The sequence below is a fragment of the Pipistrellus kuhlii genome, unplaced genomic scaffold (assembly GCF_014108245.1).
Source record: "Pipistrellus kuhlii isolate mPipKuh1 unplaced genomic scaffold, mPipKuh1.p scaffold_m20_p_3, whole genome shotgun sequence".
NCBI classification, from domain to species: Eukaryota; Metazoa; Chordata; class Mammalia; order Chiroptera; family Vespertilionidae; genus Pipistrellus; species Pipistrellus kuhlii.
The window spans coordinates 91,306,998-91,331,000 of record NW_023425529.1 but is presented as its reverse complement, the minus strand read 5'-3'; the positions used below and the strand labels follow the sequence as shown (position 1 = coordinate 91,331,000).

Sequence of the window (24,003 nt, the reverse complement as noted above, 5' to 3'; positions counted from 1 at the left end):
GCTCAGGCCTTCACTCCAGGCTACAAAGTTTTTTAATTATATACTAGGATTCCTTTTTCTCCACATCCTCACCAGCAGTTTTCATTTGTTGATGGTAACCATCTGATATGTGTGAGGTGACACCTTACTGTCATTTGAATTTTCAGCTCTGATGATAAGTGACTTTGAGCATTTTAAACTAGAGGCATGGTGCATAAAATTTGTGCATGGAGTGGGGGAGGGTTCCTCAGCCCAGCCTGCACCCTTTCCAATCTGGAACCCCTTCAGGGATGTCTTAACTGCCCGCTTAGGCCCGATCCTAAACAAGCAGTCAGACATCCCTCTCACAATCCAGGACTGCTGGCTCCAAACTGCTTGCCCTGCCTGCCTCCCAAATTGCTTCTCCCTGCCAGCCTGATCACCCCTAACCACTCCCCTGCCAGCCTGATTGATGCCTAACTGCTCCCCTGCCAGCCTGATTGATGCCTAACTGCTCCCCTGCCAGCCTGATTGATGCCTAACTGCTCCCCTGCCGACCTATTTGCCCCCAAATTCCCTCTGGCAGTCTGGTCACCCCCAACTGCCCTTCCCTGCTGGCCTGATTGCCCACAACTTCCCTCCCTTACAGGCCTGGTTCCTCCCAACTGCTCTCCCCTGCTGGCCATCTTGTGGTGGCCATCTTGTGTCCACATGGGGGCAGGATCTTTGACCACATAGGGGCAGCCATCTTTTGTGTTGGAGTGATGGTCAATCTGCATATTACTTTTTTATTAGATAGGATAGAGGCCTGGTACATGGGTGGGGGCCAGCTGGTTTGCCCTGAAGGGTGTCCTGGATCAGGGTGAGGGTTTCCTTGGGGTGTGCGGCAGCTTGGATGAGGGGCCTGCAGTGGTTTGCAGGCGGGGCACATCCCCCAGAGACCCAAGATGAGGCCCTGGTATCTGGGATATATTTACTTTCCAGAATTGAAACTTTGTAGCCTAGAATGGAGCCAAGCCTCCTGCTCACTCTGGCGGCAGCCATTTCTGTTGGAATTTATGTATCTTCTATAAATTTATGTATCTTTAGCTCTAAATCACTGATCATCAAAGAGATGCAAATTCAATAAATTCCAACAGAAATGGCTGCCACCACAGAGTGCTTCAATTGGCTGGAAAAAGTTTAGCTAAATCAGAAAGCAAGTCCAATTAAATTTATATAAAAGCTACGTTGACTCGCACATGCACCATACGTATAAAGCTCTCACTGGAGCTACCGTAGTCATACACGTGTTTTGATCTGTCATTATCCATGGTGAATTTGGTTGATCCTTCAATTATAGAGAAAAGGCGAATAGCAGTATTAAAATATTTCTTCTAATTTTCTTTCAGTGTGAATGGATTTGTGCTCCAGGCCACTAGTTTTCCATATGTACAACTGTAAACCTACTTTAATATTTTGAGGAACCTCCATGCTGTCTTCCACAGTGGCTGCACCAATTGACATTCCTGCCAGTGGTGAATAGGGTTTTTTTTCTGCACATCCTCACCAACACTTGTTATTTTTTGTCTTACTGAAAACAGCCATTCTAACATATGTGAGGTGATACCTGTATAGTTTTTATTTGCATTTCCCTGATGATTAATGGTTTTGAACATCTTTTCATGTAGCTGTTGGCCATTTGTAGATCTTTGAAAAAATGTCTATTTAGAACTGCTCGTTTTTGAATCAGATTGGTTTGGTTTTTTGCTGTTGAGTTATATGAGTTCTTTATATATTTTGAATATTAGCCCCTTATATAATTTGAAAATATTTTCTTTCATTCAGTGGGCTGCCTTTTCATCTTGTTATTTCCTCTGCTATGCAGAAGCTTTGTTTTTGCTTTTGATGTGCTCCTGTTTTTTTCTTAAGCCACTAAAGGAGATGGACATACTTTATAATGATATTAATCTCTCTTTCAAGTTTTGTTCTCGTATTCTCAGTAATTGTATTATTTTGGAAATTTGATCAAGTCAGTAATGTCTTTTATTTGTTTATTTTTAATTTATGTAACAGGGTAAAATCCTGTACAAAGTTCGGTGGAAAGGATACACCTCAGATGATGATACCTGGGAGCCTGAGGTTCATCTTGAAGACTGTAAAGAAGTTCTTCTTGAATTTAGGAATAAAATTGTGGATAACAAAGCTAAACTGGTCAAGAAAGATATTCAGGTATCGTGTTTTATCTCATTTCTTTCTTTCTTCCTTTTTTTTTTTTTTTTACAATAATTTTATAAATTTTACTGATATAGAGAATACAGTAAAGAACTTACAAGTAATAATGGAATAGATAATATTCTTATTGCAGACTCTATATAGCTGATTAGTTCTCACAGAATGCTTTCATTGAGTTCTGCCAAACTATTTGTAGCCAACCTGTGATTGCAGTTGACAAACAGGTATAGTTTGGACTTGTTAATATTTTCCTTTAAGTTAAGAGTACTATGAAAGTGGGGAAAAGACATGTCAAAACTATCCATGAGATGAGCATCTTATTTTTGAATACCTAAGGAATATTTTGTATGTTGTTCACATTATTACTACAGATATAATGCATACTTCTATATTTTTTTAAAAATCCTTACCTGAGAATATATTTCTGTATTGATGAGAGAGAGAGGCGGGGGGGGGGGGGGGGGGGGGGGGGGGGGGGGGGTGAAAGAGAAACATTGATCGGTTGCCTCCCATATTCACCCCTGACTGGGAATGGAGCCCACAGCCTTGTGGTGCACAGGATGACACTCCAACCAACTGAACCACCTGGCCAGAGCTAATAAGCTAATACGCATTATTAACATACTAGAGGCCAGGTGCACAAAATTTGTGCACAGGGGACGGTGTCCTTCAACCCAGCCTGTACCCCTCTCCAATCTGGGACCCCTCGGGGGATGTCCCTGGGATTTGGCCTAAACCGGATATCCCTCTCACAATTCTGGACTGCTGGCTCCCAACCACTTGCCTGCCTGACTGCCCTTAACAACTCCCCTGCCAGCCTTATCAATGCCTAACTGCTTTCCTGCTGGCACAATTGCCCCTAACTGCCTTCCCCTGCTGGCCCAGTCACTCCTAACTGCCCTCCCTTGCCAGCCAGGTCACCTCTAACTGTCCTACCCTGCTGGCCCACTTGCCTCTAACTGCCCTCCCCTGCCAGCCTGGTCACCCACAACTGCCCTCCCCTGCCAGCCATCTTGTGGTGGCCATCTTGTGACCACATGGGGTGGCCATCTTGGTCGAGGGTGTGACGGTCAATTTGCATATTACATCTGATTTTACTGCTAATTAAAATAGCACAATTTTTAAATCTTTTTATAAAACTATAATTTTAATCCATTTCAGATTATTCACAGGTCTGGTTATCCAGATCCTTTGTTTTTCGCTTCTGTTCCCACTTCAATTTTAGTTACTTTATTGCTTTTTGTAGCTCCTCCTGGTGGTAAGGAAGAATAAAAAGATGGAAGGAACTCAATGAAGTTAAATTTTTTCATCAGCAATTTGGAAAAATGTTTTATTGTGGGCTACAGAGGAATAATGTTAAAACTAACACACAGCCCAGGCCGGTTTGGTTCAATGGATAGAGCATTGGCCTGCAGACTGAAGGGCCCTGGGTTTGATTCCCATCAAGGGTATGTACCTCGGTTACAGGCTACTCCCTGGCCCAGGCCCTGACCAAGGCATGTGCAGGAGGCAACCAGTCGATGTGTTTTACTTCACATCAATGTTTCTGTCTTCCCCTCTTTCTTCCACTCTAAAAAAAAAAAATCAATAAAAATATCCTCTGGTGAGGATTTTAAAAAAAAAAAAATCACGAAAAAACCCCTAACACATAAATTTGGTTTAATGATGTGTCTACTTTTTATCCTTTTATTATTATTATTATTAGTATTGATTCTTTTTTCTTTTTTTTTTTTCACAGAGAGGAAGAGAGAGGGAGAGAGGGATAGAGAGTTAGAAACATCGATCACTGCCTCTTGCACACCCCTCATTGGGGATGTGCTCGCATCCAAGGTAGCAAACCTGGGACCCTTCAGTCCACAGGCCGACACTATCCATTGAGCCAAACTGGTTTCTGTACACTGTTTTATCCTTGATTCTCTTATTTCACAAATAATTGAATTGGCTTTATTTATGAGTCTTGGAAGAATTTCCCGTTTCTCTTTATGATATAAATTTCATTTATAGCTTCTATTTATATATTAAATTCTAACTCACTTGCTTTTGAGTTTTCTTTTTCATCAAGAATAATTTTTTTTTTTTTTTTTTTTTTTTTAATACTGGCAAAGGTTCTTGAACTTAGAACTGTGTAGTGAAAATTTTCACAAGAAATGGATTCTTATTTATTGAGGTCTTTATGTAAGGACTGAATATTGATCCCTTCTCTCCCTAAAATTTGAATTTTCAGCCGCATTTTTAAAAATATTTAGTATTTTTTTAAATTACCAAAGCAATATTAGGACCCAGGTTTGTTTGTGTGTGTGTGTGTGTGTGTGTGTGTGTGTGTATGTATGTTTTTTGCATTTTAATTTCTTTATTGATTAAGGTATTACATATTTATCCTCATCCCTCCATTACTTTCCCAGCCCCCCCGCATGCCCTCACCCCCTATTCTCTGTGTCCAAAGGCTCAGTTTTGACTATGTGTACTGTTGTTAATAATAATAACAGCAACAACATAGGCAGCTTTTACTTACTGAACACTGGATCAGAACTTTATATGAATTAAGATGAGAACCTGATGCTTTGATAAGGCAACTAGCCCAAACTCATTCATTAGTAATGGCAGCCAGGCTACTGCACTCTCAACCACTGTAGGTTGCCTTTTGGTTTGGGCAATATCTTGAAATCTACTTAGAGAAGTGGAATATCAGTGTTTTAAATTTATGCTACTGTGGCAAGGCCTTTAATAAATATGGTTTTTAAATTCTGCTTAGTACTTTAAATTTTTTAAATAAATGAAACTTTTTCCAAAATGAGTTCAGGTTAAGGGAGAAACTTTTTTCTGCCCAATTTTTTTGCTCTAGAAATATATTTCATTTTTTTAGAATGGGTGCCTACTCCCTCCATCCCTAATTCTTTCCCTAAATATTCACACAAATGCATATTTTTAAATATATATATTATTTATTTCAGAGAGGAAGAGAAAGATAGAAACATCAATGATGAGAATCATTAATCAGCTGCCTCCTGCACACCCTGCACTGGAGATCGAGCCTGCAACCCAGGCATGTGCCCTTGGCCGGAATCAAACTTGGGCCCTTCAGTCCTCAGGCAGAGGTTCTATCCCCTGAGCCAAACCGGCTAGGGGGATGCACATGTTCTAATAAGTGATTTGGTTCATATTACTCCCAAAATTTAGATATTGTGATTTAAATCACCCTAATGTATATTTCTCAATTTCTCACTTTCCTGCTTTATTAGTAAGATGTTTGCTCACATTTCTCCCATGAAATCTTATATTGCACAATGTTGGCTTTCTTATCCCTTTATTTCACTTTACTAAACTTTCAGTGTAACCCAACATCAACTCTCTTGATTTAAAATGATTGATGATGACTGGTACAGTATTTGAGGCATACTCCCCCTCCATCTATATTGAGTTTACTAGAGACGGGAGAGGGTGTCCCTCAGCCCAGCCTGCACCCTTTCCAATCTGGAACCCCTTCAGGGATGTCCAACTCCCTGTTTAGGCCTGGTCCCAGTGGGATCGGGCCTAAACGGGCAGTCAGACATCCTTCTCATAATCCAGGACTGCTGGATCCCAACTGCTCGCCCCTAACCACTCCCATGCCAGCCTGATTGATGCCTAACTGCTCCCCTGCCAGCCCGTTTGCCCCCAACTCCCCTCCTCTGCCAGCCTGGTCACCCCTCACTTCCCTCCCCTGCAGGGTTGATCACCTTCAACTGCCCTCCCTTGCAGGCCTGGTCCCTCCCAACTGCCCTCCCCTGCTGGCCATCTTGTGTCCACATGGGGGCAGGATCTTTGACCACATGGGGGCAGCCATATTGTGTGTTGGAGTGATGGTCAATCTGCATATTACTCTTTTTTTCTTTTTTTTTAATATATTTTATTGATTTTGTACAGAGAGGAAGGGAGAGAGATAGAGAGTTAAAAACATCGATGAGAGAGTCATCGATCAGTTGCCTCTTGCACACCCCCTACTGGGGATATGCCCGCAACCAGGGTACATGCCCTTGACCGGAATCGAACCCGGGTCCCTTCAGTCCCCAAGCCGATGCTCTATCCACTGAGCTAAACCAGTCCTGGCTGCATATTACTCTTTTATTAGATAGGATAGAGGCCTGATGCACAGGTGGGGGGGCCAGCTGGTTTGCCCTGAAGGGTGTCCCGGATCAGGGTGGGGGTTCCCTTGGGGTGTGGGGCAGCCTGAGCGAGGGGCCTGTGGTGGTTTGCAGGCTGGCCACCCTCTTACCCCCCCCCCCCCCCCAATCAACCCAAGTGGAGGCCCTGGTATCTGGGATATATTTACTTTCCAGAATTGGAACTTTGTAGCCTGGAGCGGAGCCAAGCCTTCTGCTCACTCAGTGATGGCAGCTGTTTCTGTTTGGATTTATTTACCTTCTATAATTGAAACTTTGTAGCCTTGAGTGGAGGCTTAGACAGGGCAGGTGGAAAGCTTGGCTTCCTCCGTTGCCAGGGAAACCTCCCTCCTGCTCTCTGTGGTTGTAGCAATCTTGGTTGGGTTTATTTGCATACTCGCTCTGATTGGCTGGTGGACGTGTCTTGTGGAGCAAAGTGATGGTTAATTTGCATATTACTCTTAGGTAGGCTTGGGGTGACATTGTTTAATAAAATCATATGGGTTTCAGGTGCACAATTCTACAACACATCACTTGTACACTGTATTATGTATTCACCACCCCAAATCAAGTTTCCATCCAACACCATTTATTCCTCCTATTCCCTCCTCCACCTCCCCTCCCCACAGCAATTACCACTTGTTGTCCATGTCCATGAGTTTTTTCTCTTTTTGGCTCAATCCTTTCACCACCTCCTTCTCACCCAGCCCCCTTCTCACCCCACATACATACTGAGCAGTCAGCCTGTTCTCTACCTGTGAGTCTGTAACTCTATTTTGCTTGTTAATCTGTTATTCATTAGATTTCACATAAGAGTGAAATCATATAGTACTTGTCTTTTTCACACTGGCTTATTTCACTTAGCATAATGCTCACCAGGTCCATTCATGCTGTCACAAAGAGTAAGATTTCCTTCTTTTTTTGCCCTATGAGTATGGACTCAGTGATTGTGCTTCCACCTGTTAACCAAACAGTGGTTTGATTCCCCATCAGGGCCACTCAGGAGGCAGCTGGTCTACTGTGTTTCCCCGAAAATAAGACATCCTCTGAAAATAAGACCTACTTACAGGTTTCCTTCTGAGTGAAATATAAGGCATCCCCCCGAAAATAAGGCCTCCTTAGGCTAAACATGAGAGATTTGGTCCACTGATTCTGAAAGAAATGGAGTCACAAGAAATTCACCAGGAAATTCAGGAATTGGACTGTTAGGATGATGTTCCAGAAGATGATGACATGATTGTCATTGAATAAATGAGTAAATTCTTGATACTGTAGGATTCACAGTTTGTCTGGTTTGTGTTGACAACTACTGTACTACTGTACCATATACAGGTAATAAATTTCCTTTATTTTCATTTAATAATAAATGTGTACCATATTCTTCTTTATGGAAAAATAAGACATCCCCTGAAAATAAGACCTAGCGTATCTTTGGGAGCAAAAATTAATATAAGACACTGTCTTATTTTCGGGGAAACAGGGTATAATGTTTCTCTCTCATCAGTGTTTCTACCTCTCTCCCTCACTCTTCTCTCTGTAAAAGTCAATAAAAGCATATTTTTAAAATTTTTTACTTCTTTTTTGTTGTCAATTCTCACCTGAGGATATTTTTCCATTGATTTTTTTAGAGAGAGTGCAATGGAGGGAGAGAAACAGAGACAGAGAGAAACTTTGATGTGAGAGTGACATATCAGTTGGTTGCCTCCTACACACACCCAACCAGGACCGAGATCAGGTTTGTAACCAAGGCATGTGCCCTTAATCGGAATCAAACTCGGGACCTTTCAGTCCTCAGGCTGATACTCTATCCACTGAGCAAAACCGGCTAAGACTTTTTTGTTTTGTTTTAAAAGTTGCATTTTCTTTTTTATGATATATTGTTATTGATTTCAGAGAGGAAGGGGGGGGGTGGAAACATCAATGATGAGAGAGAATTATTGATCAGCTGCCTCCTGCACAGCTCCCACTGGAGATTGAGCCATCAGCCTAGGCATGGGCCCTGACCAGGAATCTAACTGACCTCCTAGTTCATAGGCTCAAGCATTGAGCCACACCTGGCCAGGCAAGATTTCCTTCTTTTTTACAGCTGAGTAGTAGTCCATTATGTAAACGTGTCACAGCTTTTTTTATCCACTGATCTATTGATAGACACTTGGGCTGCTTCCAAATCTTGGCTATTGTAAATAAGACTGGCAATAAACGTAGGGACACACATATTCTTTTTTATTAGTGTACCAGGTGTTTGTTGTTTTTTATAAATTTCCAGAAGTGTAATTGCTGGGTCTTACAGCAGTTCCATTTTTAATGTTTTGAGAAGACACTCCATACTGTTCTCCACATTGGCTCTACCAGTTTGCATTCACTTCAACAGTGCACTTTTATCCACATTCTTGCCAACACTTGTTTGTTGATTTATTTATGATAGCTATTTTAACAGTTGTGAGGTGATATCCCCCCAGTATGTTTAAAATGTGTGTGTGTGTGTGTGTGTGTGTGTGTGTGTGTGTAATTGACTCCAGAGAAGAAGGGAGATGGAGAGAGAGCTAGAAACATCAATGATGAGAGAATAATTGATCAGCTGCCTCCTGCACTCCCCCACTGGGGATCAAGTCCACAACTCGAGCTTGTGCCCTGACCAGGGATCTAACTATGGTTCATAGGTCATTGCTCAACCACTGAGCCACACCACCTTGGCTAATTGTGGTTTTAATTTGCATTTCTCTGATAATTAGTGACATTAAGCATCTTTTCATATGTCTATAAGCCATCTGGATGTCCTATTTAAAGAAGTGTCTATTCAGATCCTTTAACCTTTTTTTAAATTGGATTATGGGTTTTTTTTGGTGTCGGATTTTATACATTCTTATAAATTTTGAAAATTAGTCCCTTATCTGATGTGTCCGAAAGTAATGTTCTCCCATTCAGTGGTTTTTTCGTTTTGTTAATGGGTTTCCTTTGCTGTGCAAAAACTTTTTAGTTTGATGTATAAGGCATATTCTTAAGCTTAAAAATTTTTGTCCTAATTTTAGAAAGCTACTTTCTTCACTTTAAAGAATCTTTTTGTGAGTTATCCTTCCTATTTCATAAATATTTTAAAATTTTAGGCACTACTAACATTTTGAAACTTTATAAGCATGAAATCTCAATTTCCTGTATCAGGCCAGCTTTCTCATGGATTGTTGTTTACAGTGTATTTCCAATATTTATATTGCTATGACTCTCTGGTCTAATTATTGAAGTGGTGTCAATAAACAGGAATATGGCAAAAATGCAACTATTTGTTGACCTGCTAGTTTTGCTATTCATAAGCTCTCGTGATTCTTTGACTGTAGATAGAGAAATAAGGAGTCAGGAGAGCTGTAGCTGGTGTTACTCAGTGGTTGGAGAATTGGCCCAAGCACCAAAGGTTCGCAGGTTTGATTCCTGTCAATGGCACATCCCTGGGTTCCAGGTTCAATCCCCTCCCCAGTCAGGGCACTTACCGGAGGCTGCCAGTTGATGTTGCTCTCTCCCTCCATCTCCCCATCTCCCTTTCCCCCTCCTTCTCCCTTTCCCATCCTCTGTTCTATGCTCTAAAAAAATCAGCAGAAAAAATATCCTTAGGTGAGGTTTAACAACAAAAAGTAGAAGGAAATTGCTTTGTTCATCTTCTCTTTTTATTTATTTATTTTATTAATCCTCATGCAAGAAAATGTTTTTTTAATTGACTTTTGAGAGAGAGACAGGCAGACAGACATTGATCAGTTGCCTCCTGTACTCAAACCCACAACCTTTTGTTGTATAGGACGATGCTCCAAACAAGTGCGCGACCTGGCCAGAGCCTTCATTCATCTCTTTGTGTGCATTCATATAAGTAGCATATATGCTGCCTGTGAATGTTGTGGTATTTCCCAATCACCAAAGTTTTTGTCTTAAGGAGAGGTTTTAACAAAGTAGCATCTATAAGAACATTTGATTTGTCACTTTCATTAATTCTGAGAGCACTGCCTACTTAGGACTTAGTAAGTATAACAAAAAGTTGGAAATGGTTTCTTAAAATAATCCAGAAATCATTGTTAATGCTGTTTACCAGAAAATACACATGTTACAGAAAATGGTATTTGTTGCCCTGGCTGTGGTGGCTTAGTTGATTGTTTATTCCTCTATCGCCCCCCTCCCTTTTTAAGATCAATAAAAAAAATACATAAAATAAAAAACACATCCTTTTAAAAGAACAAAACAAAACAAGTACGTTGTAGGATGAGGACATGATAACTTCAGAGCACATTGCAAACTATATCTTGAATCCTCAGCATGTGTCTCATAACAACAGAGACATCCTCAGGAAAATTCACTGTACCTATCAGTAGCATTACATCAGCAACACTGTTGTCTAATGTCTAGCTGACACATTGCTGTGTTCTGCATTGTCCTTGTTGAAGGTCCTTTATTGCTTCCTGTTATGCAGGTCATTTTGCTTCATGTCTTTCTAGTTTCCTGTCCTAGTGTAGAAAACATCCATAGCTTTTTGTCTTTCATGTTGTGGACAGTTTTTTATTAATCGAGGCCAGTTGTTTGATAGGTCATTTAAATTGGAATTAAATGAATATTAATGTTAAATCACAAATAAACAGTATTTTTTAAAATTGGGATAAGATGATTTGTTTTCTCTTGATTAGATTCAGTGTGGTGTATATTAATTACATCAAGATGTAATGGCTCAGTTGTCCCCTGCACAGAAAGGTTGCTAGTTTAATTCCCCATCAGGGCATGTTCTGTCTGGGTTGCAGGTTTGATCCCTGGTTGGGGCACCTATGAAAGGCATCCAGTTGACGTTTCTCTTTCACATTGATATTTCTCTCTCTCTTCCTCTCTCAGCATGTCCTCAGGTGAGAATTTTTTTAAAAGGATTGTGATGTCAGTTTTCTAATTTATTGCTGATTATAAATTATGTGATAATCATGCCCATTTTTTCACCCTTTTTAAAAATACCTTTTTACTTTTAAAATATAAAGATAATAAATCCTATCTAATAAAAGAGTAATATGCAAATTGACTGTCACTCTAAGACACAAGATGGCCTGCAGGGGAGGGCAGTTGGGGGAGACCAGGCCAGCCAGGGAGGGCAGTTGGGGGGGATCCAGGCCTGAATTGGAGGGTAGTTAGGAGACCAGGCCTGAAGGGGAGAGCAGTTGGGGGGACCAGGCCTGTAGGAGAGGGCAGTTGTGGGGGATCCAGGCCTGCAGGGGAAGGCAGTTCTGGGCGATCAGGCAAGCAAGGAAGGGAGTTAGGAGTGACCAGGCCAGCAGAGGAGTGCAGTTGGGGGAGACCAGGGTAGCAGGGGAGAGCAGTTGGGGGGGACCAGACCTGCAGGGGACAGCAGTTGGGGGGAGGGGGGCCAAGCCTGCACAGGAGGGCAGTTGGGGGGAGGGACAGGACTGCAGGGGAGGACAGTTGTGGGGGATCCAGGCCTCCAAGAGAGGTAGTTGGGGGGAGGGACCAGGCCTATAGGGGAGGGCAGTTCAGGGGGACTTAACCAGCAGGGTAGGGCAGTTGGGGACAACCAGGCCTACAGGGGAGGACAGTTAGGGGCAACCAGACTGATAGGAGGGCAGTTAGGGGTGACCTGGATGACAAGGGAGAGCAGTTAGGGACAATCTGGCCAGCCAGGGAGCAGTTAGGTGTCGATCAGGCTGGCAGAGGAGTGGCTAGAGGGTGATCAGGCAGGCAGGCAGAAGTGGTTAGGGGCAATCAGGCAGAGGCAGGTGAGCAGTTTGGAGCCAGCAGTCCTGGATTGTGAGAGGGATGTCCAACTGCCCAGTGGGATTGGGCCTAACTGGGTATTCGGACATCCCTCAAGAGGTCCCAGATTGGAGAGGGTGCAGGTTGGGCTGAGGGACACCCTTCCCCCATTCATGAATTTTATGTCCCAGGCCTCTAGTCTATATAATAAAAAAATCAGTGGTCGTAACACCGTAATGACCAAAGACCGGTCACCAGGGGATGCATTGATGGGTCCCAAGGCACCGGTGGGACTTGATGCTGGGTCCCACGGCCCAATCACTTGTCACCAACAGTGGTTGCGAGCGGCAGCTGCTGTCCCCGATTGCCCCTGAGGGCTTCTCCACCTCCCCCTGTTCCTGAGGGATAATCAGGGCAGCAGGCACTGCTTGTACCTGCTGACATCACTGGTTTTGCTTGCACCCACTGCTGGCACCAGCCCCAATTGCTTCACACATCAGCAGGAGCAAGGGGGGCTGGTGCTGTCAGCTTGTGGGAGTGGTGGTACGGGAGCAGGGCTGCCAGCAGAGAGGGGACTGGGGTCCATGGCAGGAGGAGCCGGTGGGGGCACAGAGGATGGGCTGAGACCTGCCCCTGTGCCCACCACAGCTTGGCAGCCCACAGTTCCTTTCAAGGTGCACAAATTCTTGCACTTGGCCCCTAGTCCTATCTAATAAAGAGGGAATATGCAAATTGGCCATCATGCTGTCACAAAGATGGTGGCACCCACAGCCACAAAATGGTGGCACACTATCCTTTCAGCCCTGCCAGTGGGGGGATGGGAGAGCAGCAGGCACACTGGACCTGCCCTTAGCTCCCCAGCCACCTAGGGCGGGCCCAAGGCACAGGCAAGCCTCAGATGGCAGCTTCCCAGGGCTACCTGAGGCTCAGATAACCAGGGCCGCCCGAGGCTTGCGCTGCTGACTGTAGCAGCAGCAGAGGTGTGATGGAGATGTTGCCTTCCCCTGATTGCTGGGTCACCTCCTGCCCCCAAGGGCTCCCAGACTGTGAGAGTGGGCAGGTTGGACTGAGGGGACCCCCTCCCCCCAGTGCATGGATATTCATGCACCGGGCCTCTAGTTTTATATAATGGACGAGCATCCATGGATCTTTTTATCTGTGGAGATGGGTACCCTGGATACTGAAGCAAGACTGTAAAGTTTTGGTGGGTTCAAAGTTATATTCTAATTTGCAGGAGTCTGTGGCCCCACTCCCAACTCCTGAGTTGTTCAAGGATCAACTTATATAACAAATCAGTTGTGGAGGTGAGATTTGGATGCTGTATCTTAGCTCATTCCTTATGCAACAGTGAAGTTAAACAACAAGTTTATGACCATTCTAAAATCTTAAAAAAATAAAACAAAATTTTGTTTGGATTGGTAAATACTTTTTCGGCAACTAAGAAAGTTTGTACAAATTACTTGATGTTTTAGAGTATTTTGAGGTTCAAATCATGTACAACCCCATTCCCTACCATCATCATCACCATTGAAGTTGCTTTATTGTTTATTATTTTTTCTTTATTGATTTCAGAGAGGAAGGGAGAGGGAGAGATAGAAACATCAATGGTAAGTGAGAATTATTGATCAGCTGCCTCCTGCACACCCCACACTGGGGATGAGCTCTCAACCTGGGCGTGTGTCTGACCGAGAATCAAACCTTGAACTCTTAGTTCATAAGATTGACCTTTAGCTTCAGATCTTCAGCAATGCTAACAGTTTTGTTCCTCTGTATGTGTTTATCTATTTTCTTAAATTGAAGTTCATCATTACTACCAAGTCTGACTTGCTAAATCAGAGATATAAGTAATATTAAACAACTTCTGTTTAGATAAGTAATTTTAAGGAGTTGAGAAATTGCTGGGGAGAAAAAAGACATTTCTACCATATATAACTAGTACTACTTTCCAATACCTTCTGAATTACTATGTTAATGAGTATTTAAATATTTTCTGTTTTATAGAGATTATCTTTAAATAATGACATATTTGAGGCAAACTCTGATAGCGACCAAAGTGAGACAAAAGAAGATACTTCTCCAAAAAAGAAAAAGAAAAAATTAAGGCAGAGAGAAGAGAAAAGTCCAGATGATCTGAAGAAGAAAAAAGCAAAGCCTGGGAAACTAAAAGAGAAATCCAAACCAGACTTGGAGAACTCTGAAATTTCATTTTTTGATTTAAGGACAAAGAAAAGAATTTTTGAAGCCAAAGAAGAATTAAAGGAATCCAAAAAGCTCAAAAAAGATGATATAAAAGAAACTAAGGAACTAAAGAAAGTTAAAAAGGGTGAAATAAGAGATTTAAAGACTAAAATAAAAGAAGATTTCAAAGAAAACAGAAAAACAAGAAAAGAGAGATGTGTTGAATCTCAGTTGGACTCTGAATCAGATGTACTTAATGATCTCTCCTTTCAGGAGGGGGACAGTGAAGATTTACAGTCTGACAACAGAGAAGAGAAACTAAAGATTAAAAGTGGAAAAGACAAAGCAGGGCTAGATGCAGCTCAAGATGCTATTCTAGACAAACACCCGGACAGCTCCGGCAGTGCTGATGAAGATGCTGATGTCAGAGGAAGGAGAAACAAAAAGAAACCCAGAAAGGCTGAGGAGCTTAAAGAGAGCAAAAAGCTAGAAAACAAGAACCTTTCTTTAGACAGAAAAAATGCACATAAAAAGCTGAGGAATCAAGACAAAAGCAGAAGTATTACTGAGTCCGATAACCTGACATCGGGACTGGCCCAGACACAAAAGAGCTCCAGGGTGGGCGGGGAAGAGAAGGGCCTTCGGTCCACTGACTCTGCTGGAGAAGTGAGTAGTCCGGGATTGTTTGGTTGAAGGACTGTGTGTTAAAATCTGATAGGAGAAGCAATATTCCCATCTAGCTAGCACTCTTTTGAGTGGCCAGGAAGTTTCATAAATGATGAAGCAATGGAACTATAGGAACAATTTTTCTCCTATTGGTGTGCCTAGCAGCATTATTGTATTGTAAAGCTGACAGCTTCATTAGTTGTCTCTTTTAGCTTTTCAGATCCTACTTCATATTTTCCCCCCGTTTTAAGAATCTACCACTTTTTACTCAAATAATAGTGCAGAGTACACTAACAAAAGTCTTTCTTACAAAAATATATTAAATAATTTGCCCCCTTATTTAAAAAGTTATTTTCATAGGGGTTTTCAAAATGAAACTATTTTATACATTATGAAGGCATTCACATATCAAGGGCTATAAAAATGGCAAATTTTTTTCATTCATTATTCCCAGTTTTATAGACTTAAGGAAATTATTTTTAAGGGAGAAAGAGTTATACAGACAAATATATTTATAGTAGTTATCTTTACTATTAATACCAGTCTTTCTAGCTATAAAGGAAATAAAAGATTAAGAAAATGTTGTACCAATTTGAGAACTATTATATCCAGAAATATTAATCATTAGATCAAAAGTACAAAATTTTATGGTGAAGAAAACCATACATGTACATGAACATAGTGATGTAAAAAAATCTATGCAATGTAAATTTTTAAAATTAATTTCTAACAACAAAGTTATCTGCAAAATTAGAATGCTCAGAAAGTAAGAATGTGCAGAAATAAAAAATCATGTTTGGTTAGTAGGATTGTAGGGCACCATTTTTTTTTTTTTAATTTTCTTTATTTTTTATAGTAAAAAAAAAAAAAACCTCTTAAGATAGACTTGAGGAAATTGGTGTTGGGTTTTAAATTTGACGTTTTGTAAATTATTGTTGAGACATAATCTTGCTTGGGGAAGCAGTTTATATGAACAAGATTTGAATCATGAGGATCGGTACGATGGCACTGTCAAGTGGTCTGAGCTCTTACATGTTCCTATTCTGGGTCTTACATGTTTCTCTTTCAGGAGAAAGAGACCAAAAAAAACGAACCCAAAGAAAAATATCAAAAAAGACATGATTTGGACAAGGAAGGCCGCAAAGAGCCGAAGGGATTAAACAGTGAGTGTTAATACTACTACTTAACATTTTCATCTTTTATACAAGGAATTAAATTTACTGTGGGATACTTTTTCTTCTAATCTGCAATGTCACAGAATTGGAGATTTTATTATTTTTTAATTTTTCAGTTATTATATTAGTTTCAGGTGTACCCCATTGATTAGATATTATATAACTACTAAGTGATCATCCCAATAAATCTCAGCCATCTGACACCATACATTGTTAGTAGAATGCTATTGACTATATTCCTTATGCTGTACTTTCCATCCCCAAGACTATTTTGTAAAAACTAGTTTGTACTTTTAATCCCTTTATGTTTTTCACCCATTCCTTCAACCCCTCTTCCATCTTGGCAACCTTCAAAATGTTCTCTGTATCTATGAGTTTGTTTCTGTTCTGCTTGTTTTGTTTTTTTGGATTCAACTGTTGATAGGTACATATTTATTGCCATTTTATTGTTCATTTTTAAAATTATTTTTCTTCTTAAAGAAAACCCTTTAACGTTTCATGTAATACTGGTTTGGTGGTGAACTCCTTTAACTTTTTCTTGCCTGGAAAGCTCTTTATATGTCCTTCAATTCTAACTGGTACCGTGTTTCCCCAAAAATAAGACATCCTCCGAAAATAAGACCTACTTACAGGTTTCCTTCTGAGTGAAATATAAGGCATCCCCCTGAAAATAAAGCCCCCCGTAGGCTAAACATGAGAGAGTTAGTCCACTGATTCTGAAGAAAATAGAGTCACAAGAAATTCACCAGGAAATTCAGGAATTAGATTGTTAGGATGATGTTCCAGAAGATGATGACATGATTGTCATTGAATAAATGAGTAAATTCTTGATACTGTAGGATTCACAGTTTGTCTGGTTTGTGCTGACAACTACCGTACTACTGTACCGTATACAGGTAATAAATTTCCTTTATTTTCATTTAACAATAAATGTGTACCATATTCTTCAAGGAAAAATAAGACATCCCCTGAAAATAAGACCTAGCGCATCTTTTGGAGCAAAAATTAATATAAGACACTGTCTTATTTTGGGGGAAACAGGGTAGGTTTACTGGGTATCTTAGTTGTAAGTCCTTGCTATTTGTCACTTTGAATATTTCTTGCAATCTCCTTTCTTTTTCATTTATTTATTTATTATTATTTTTTTTTCAATCTCCTTTCTAACCTGCGAAGTTTCTGTTGAGAAATCAACTGACGGTCTTATGGGAGCTCTCTTGTAGGTAACCAAGTTTTTCTCTTGCTGCTTTTAAGACACTTTCTTTGTCTTGAACATTTTAATTATGATGTGTCTTGGTTTGGGCCTCTTTGGATCATCTTGTTTGGGACTCAGTGCTTCCTGAACTTGCACCAGGTTAGGGATATTTTCTATCTTTTGCTGCTGCTGTTAATCCTCACCAGAGGATATTTAGAGGGTGGAACAGAGGGAAGGGATGAAGGGGGGTGGAGGGAAGGAGGGAGAGAGGGAAACATTGATGCAAGAGAGACAATTTTAAACCGCCATAGCTGGGTGTGGCCCCAGCCTGTTCCATGTATCTGCCCCTTTTTCAGTTATTATGTCAGATCTAGTGCTTTGCCAGTCTTCTTTTCACTTTTATCTTTAGTTAAAAGTTGAACCAGCTGGTGTGGCTCAGTGGTTGAGCATCAACCTATAAACCAGGATGTCAGGGTTTGATTCCTGGTCAAGGCTCATGCCTGGGTTGCGGGCTCGATCCCCAATGTGGGGCATGCAGGAGGCCACTGATCAATGACTCTCATCATCGATATTTCTGTCTCGCTCTACCTCTCCTTTCCTCTCTGAAATTAATAAAAATATATATTTTTAAAGTTGTGTGGAGTGTCACATACATCAGCTAAATTTTACCAAGTGCACAGTCAATGTGCTGGCATGGTACCCTCCTATTTCCCCACTCCCCCCAGAGGTCATTGTGTATAAGGTTAGCTTCAGGATACAGTTTTAGGCAGTTGTCTAAGCAGGACAGTTGGTGGCATGACTGAGGTTATTTTGAAGCTGTTTTGTCAAAACTGGGAATGGTTCATAACAGTGGAAAACAGCCATTCACTTTGGATGTAAACCCTTTTCTAAGCATTGAGCAGCCAATAGAAAGAGCAACTGAAACAGCTTCATGGGTTTGATAGTACAAACCTAATGATGCTTTAGAATCAAGGTAGATATTGGTAAAAATTAAGAAAATACCTGTTTCTTTAACACAAACACAGATTTTCTTTTGATTGCAATAGAAATTGTGGTTCCTGCCGGGACCGGTTTGGCTCAATGGATAGAGCGTCGGCTTGGGGACTGAAGGGTCCCGGGTTCGATTCCGGTCAAGGGCATGTACCTTGGTTGTGGGCGTATCCCCAGTGGGGGGTGTGCAAGAGGCAGCTGATCGATGACTCTCTCTCATCGATGTTTCTAACTCTCTATCTCTCTCCCTTCCTCTCTGTACAAAATCAATAAAATATATTTAAAAAAAAAAAAAAAAAAAAGAAATTGTGGTTCCTATTCATTGCCATTTTTATTTTTTTTTCCAAGCACTTAAGGACATCAGAAATGCATTTGATTTATTTAAATTAACTCCAGAAGGAAAAAATGATCTTCCTGAGAATAATCAGAAAAGAGAAGAAACACTACTGGATTGTAATTTTGCAGAAGATCACAAAGCCAAGGAAAGCAATCAGGTACTTAAAGAAAGGAGAAATACAAGAGAGGAGGCTGACACCTGGGCATATATAGCTGCAGAAGGTGATCAGGATGTTCTAGACGGTATGTGCCCAGCCGACGAGAATACTGGTGAGTGTGTTTGCAGTCCGTTTGCATGATTTTTCAGGGCAGTATGACTTCACTCACCCCTTGTAACTCACATCAGAAAATAAAGGCATAGACAATTTTGTTTCAATTTCCTGAATAAACAGCTTTTTATATTGAAGACTGAGGCCATTCTGTGGTTTTTAAGTTGACCACACAAATGTCTTATAAGACCCTGTGATGTGACCAGCACATTTTAAAATTGTACAAATTTCAGGTGTTCTGTTTTACCACTCTTGTGAAATAGCCTGACTGTATATCTAATGGGTTTCTTTCAGAAAGTTATCAAATGCAGACTCACTTGTATTCTGTCCTTTTAACTTTGCAGTAAATGGCACATCCTAAATGGCATATTTGTAAATGCCCTCCTGAGGATGTTGGGATTGGCTGAGGAGGGAGGTAAATGTGTGGAATATTGGGCACACCGGCTGTGAGGGTAACAGAAAGAGTGCATATATATATATACACTTATAACTAGGACAGAATGAATCTGATAAAACTATTATTTGAATCATGAAACGGTTGAAGAGAATTAATGTTACAGAATATATGACAGAGTGGATAATCTGGGTTGCCTTGTTACTACAAAACAATTAGGCCCTGGGTATCCGGTAAATCATGCTTTTAGATGCATCACTTAGCTTGTAGGAAATTGGGACATTGCTAGGACCAATAGACAAGGGGGAGGAGGAGATGGCTTGCCCCGAGGCCAGATGTCAAATAGCAGCTCTGCTGTTCGGGAGGCTGGGCAGTGAACACACACCCTTGGGCATCTCCAGGTAACATCTGAATCACTCTTACACAGAGGGTAGGGAGAGACGGGAAGGCTGCCATCCCATATTGGTAGTTGGCAAGTGAAATAAGCAAAGGAACTTAACTTACGAGGCTCATCTTGGGGGACTGTGAGGCAAGTACATCTCCAAACTGCCTGCCAAGTCTTACATTTTATAGAAAGGCGTAAATGGTGTTCAGTCATGTGTTCAGTCCAGGTGGTCTCACAACACCTTCTGCTCTCAAGGCTGCATCCCTGAAGTGGCTCCTCCTGTGGGGAACGGTGGTGAGGACATACATTCCAGGGAGGGGAGGGCTGAGGGAGCCATTTGCCTATGTCCACCTCACTGTTCAATCGATAGTCATGTCCTCTGAATGACCTCCTCCAACACTCTGCCCTTATTACTGGCTCTTAAAATGTCACGTGCTCCTCTTCCGCACTGTGCCCTGAGGGGTCAGCATGGGTTTTCACAGCATGGAGGTGGCTCGTTTGGCTTCTGTCTGGTTGCATTGGAGACAGACATCACAGCAACAGTACAGGCATATGCAAGCGATAGCAGGTTAAGATAATGATCCCCAAAACAAGTAATAATTTTTTCACTAAGCCCTAAGATCAGAACCACTGACGTATTAAGTCTGCTAGGCTAGGGGTCAGGTCACTCAGTGCATTCACTCGTGTGCTCAGTGTGAAACATTAACAGACTTATGGTATGAACATATTTTCTTTGGACAGTGGCACAGGTCTGCCTCCTTGTGAAGCAGTAATAGTGTCCAAGGCCATAGCTTTGTTTTTAGGGACATTTCAGTATTCATTGAAGATGGGTTTTGTTGGCTAACATTCAAGGCTTGGGTGAATTTAGTGTAGTGTCTTTCTTTTGTGTTGTGACATCCTCCTGGACAATGGAGGAAACAGAGATGGCAGCTGAATTATGGCATCGATGGGAAACCGATTCTGGCCTTGGGGGCGGGGGTGTGTGGAAACTTTAGGAATTTGACCAGGACATGTATAACATCCATGTCTGCTGGGGCACACAGGGGGAGGAGATGGACTGCTGGGAGTAGAACATGCCAGACCAGGACCCCCAGCTCTTCTCTCCCAGTGGTGCATGTTTCATTCCAGGTGCTTTTCCACTGGTCAGCTGCAGGACTGGAGGGTCCCGGTGGAGATTGTGTGATTCCCCTCACCTGGGATGCCAAGTCACCCTCATCCTGGTGGGACATCTCACTGTGAATGCCTAGAGATGATGGATGCCTTTCCCAGGTGTGAGGGGGCTTCGTGTTCTCAGCAGCACCGCACTTTGGTCCACAATGTGAGTCAGGGCAATGACTGTCCCTTCTGCCTAGGGCTATTGGGATATTTATAACATCATTTGCCAGCCATATAAAATTATTAACTTAAAAAAATTAGCCTGCTAGCATTTAATTAACTCACCCCTAATGCCTTGGCAGAGCCAGACCAAAAGATTTTCCAGCCAGGGCAGGCTTTCTCCACCGCTGCTTTATGGCATTAGGTGCCTCAGTAGGGGTCCCTAGTCTGTCATATGGACAATGGGCCCTACTGGCTGATCGTTCAACTGTATGAAAGCTTGGGATAGTACTTCAGCCCCTGTGGTCGGCAAACTGGCTCTCAAGCCACATGCGGCACTTTGGCCCCTTGAATATGGCTCTTCCACAGAATACCACGGCCTGGGCAAGTCTATTTTGAAGAAGTGACATTAGAAGAAGTTTAAGTTTAAAAAATGTGGCTCTCAAAAGAAATTTCAATCGTTGTACTGTTGATATTTAGCTCTGTTGACTAATGAGTTGGCCAACCACTGCTTTAGCCCGCCTTGGCAAAGTGGATTACCTGTTAGTAACGTAATCTGAGGCTTTACTACTCATTCCTTTCTCCTTGCCCTGTTGCCTGTAGATCATAAGGGGTATGGGCCTCCAATCATGTCATGTTCTTTTGCCCAATCTAGCACATTATGATCTCTGAAACGTGACCCCCTCACTGTCTTCTCAACTTCTCTAATTCTCTAGTAGTGGCAGCCTGGTTTGCATAGCTTCGGTTTGCCCCACTTGGAGGGTGGCTCTGCTACAGTGAGTGTGTGGTCCCCAACGCCTGTGCAGTTGCCCTGTGAATTGTTTAATACTGTCACTGTTTCTGGAGCGATACTCCCATCCTACCCAGGTGCTGTGGTGGCCACTCAGATGTACCCCTTTGTTACATCCACTGAAGAGTCAGCTGTCAGGACCTCCCTTTCCTGATTGCCAGGGGGTGTCAGTGCCTCATGTGTTGGGATGTGGGAAAGGAAGGAGCCTTAAGCTCTTGCAGGTGGACTCAAATGCATTTCTACATGCCCTGACCCCACAAAAGCTCACTTTTTGCCACAGGGTCAATCCCTTTAGATTTTCCCTTCTGTTAGTGCAAAGTATTAATGGCCAGGGCTCCTGGCTAATCATCAGCCAAACTACTGAGTTCAGCCCAGTGGCTGCTGCAGACCCTCTGTTTCCACACGGACAGTGTCGTGAATAACAGCTGTAACTAGACCATCCATGTATCGGGCATCAGTGGTAATCGCCCCGTGTTCTATTGAGGCTGCTGTATAAAACTATAGCAGGAGATAACAGCACTTAACTGAGTGTGTTCAGACACCTCAGAATCATGTCCTTTCGGGTCTAAAAACCAGATAGACGCACTCATGGGGAAGAGAGCTCTTGATTTGGAGCTCTGTGTTCTGTTAACAGTGCTGTGGATTAGATGGCATTGTCTCCGTTAATAGGACTCTCATTTGTATGACCTCCCCAGTGCTCCCTGTGGTTTGTAGTTTCCCACAGTTGTGGGAGGAGGTGGCTTGCTTTCCTCGTCGATGACCTCACCGGTCATTATACAGTCTAAATGCATTAATTCACAGAAATAATTACACAATCTTTATGGAGTGTTAGCTGCTTTTTCTATTCAGAAAGGGAGGTACAATGAGTACTGTGACTTAAAGTCATACAACTAACAGGGAGCTGGAGTACAGACCCAGGTATGTCACTCTGGAGGCTGTGCTGTCATGTCTCCATGCTCAGTGCTGGTTCCAGTTGAGAGCTTTGGGGAAAATGTATTTGCGTGGCTTTTACAAATTCCATTTCTATGGCAAGGTTAACTGCCTAACATCTGTGTCATTTGAGGAATTAGTTTTAGGTAAAAATCCTTTAACTGTTTGTGCTCTTCAGTCATTTTGAATTTCTCCCGAATGAGTTATGCTTAAGACTCACCACACTGTCAATAGAGGATGAGCATCCTAGTGTTGAATCCAGGGACCAGACAGCTGAGACCAGCAATTTGCTTCATGGTGGTGGTAGGGCTTGGAGTACACTTAGTAGAGAGAGCTTTCAGGAGGAAAAGTGTGAGCTGAATCTGGAAGGATCAAAGGGCACTTACTTTTATTTACACACAGGTGTGATTTACACATTTCCAATGATTGAAAGCAATGTACAAGAATGGCCAAAGAAAGAATGTTAGCAATTCCTCTTTCTGACTCTCTCTAGTTTTTCTCTTCCTTGAGCTACTTAATCTTATACTTAAATTAATATTTTACTATTTTATAGTTAACTGGAGTCCCGGAGCACGGAAACTCGTGCACTCAGGGGTTCCCTCAGCCCGGCCTGCGTCCTCTCCCAGTCCGGGACCTCACTGGGGATGTCCACCTGTCATCTTAGGCCTGCTCCCCAGGGGAACGGGCCTAAACTGGCAGTCAGACAGTCCTTTGGTAGCCAGGGAGCCCGTGGGGACATCCTTACGCTGCGGAGGAGGAGGAGAAGGGAGAGGCCTCCACCACCACCACCGCTGCCGCTGCACTAACGTTTTAGCCCGGCTTGTGGCCGAGCAGAGCTCTCCCTGTGGGAGCATAATGACCTCCCGGGGGCAGCTCCTGCATTGAAGGTCTGCCTCCTGGTGGTCAGTGCGCATCATCGCAACTGGTCATTCCAATCATTCCTCTGTTAGGGTTAATTTGCGTATTACCCTTTTATTACATAGGATAGTTTACCAATTTATCTTCAAGCTTTTGAAGCATTGTAACTTCTAAATATGGATAGTTTATGTTACTTGCCAAAGAAAATCAGAAATTTCATTGAAGACTCAGTTACCTAATGACATATATTAAAGGTGTATATAAAGTTTTGGTTAAGTCAGTACCAAAGAAAAATATCTTAAAGTCCTTCTATGTTCCAGATGGCAGACAGCAGATTTTGAGTCTGGGCATGGACCTGCAGCTGGAATGGATGAAACTAGAAGATTTTCAAAAGCATCTTGATGGGGAAGATGAGAACTTTTCTGTAACAGATGCTGTTCCAACTAGTGAGTAGTTTGGGAATTATGGGGATTCTTTTCATGAATCTAGATACA

The 24,003-nt window shown here is 42.2% G+C and overlaps 1 protein-coding gene across 5 annotated transcripts in view; it reads left to right on the top strand.

The window, feature by feature from the left end:
* The window catches only part of MPHOSPH8 (M-phase phosphoprotein 8), a 53,601-nt gene that overhangs the window by 12,525 nt on the left and 17,073 nt on the right, over positions 1-24,003 (top strand). For 3 of the 5 annotated variants that reach the window (XR_006742910.1, XM_045588504.1, XM_036455592.2), the window contains exons 2-6: positions 2,014-2,169; positions 14,034-14,876; positions 15,946-16,039; positions 18,582-18,839; positions 23,830-23,955. Coding sequence is in view for 4 of the 5 variants with exons in the window: in XM_045588504.1 (XP_045444460.1) it covers positions 2,014-2,169; positions 14,034-14,876; positions 15,946-16,039; positions 18,582-18,839; positions 23,830-23,955 (1,477 nt within the window). In the remaining variant the exon portion in view is untranslated. The remainder of the gene's footprint in view (positions 1-2,013; positions 2,170-14,033; positions 14,877-15,945; positions 16,040-18,581; positions 18,840-23,829; positions 23,956-24,003) is intronic. The other 2 variants (XM_045588503.1, XM_045588505.1) reach the window with 2 other exon arrangements.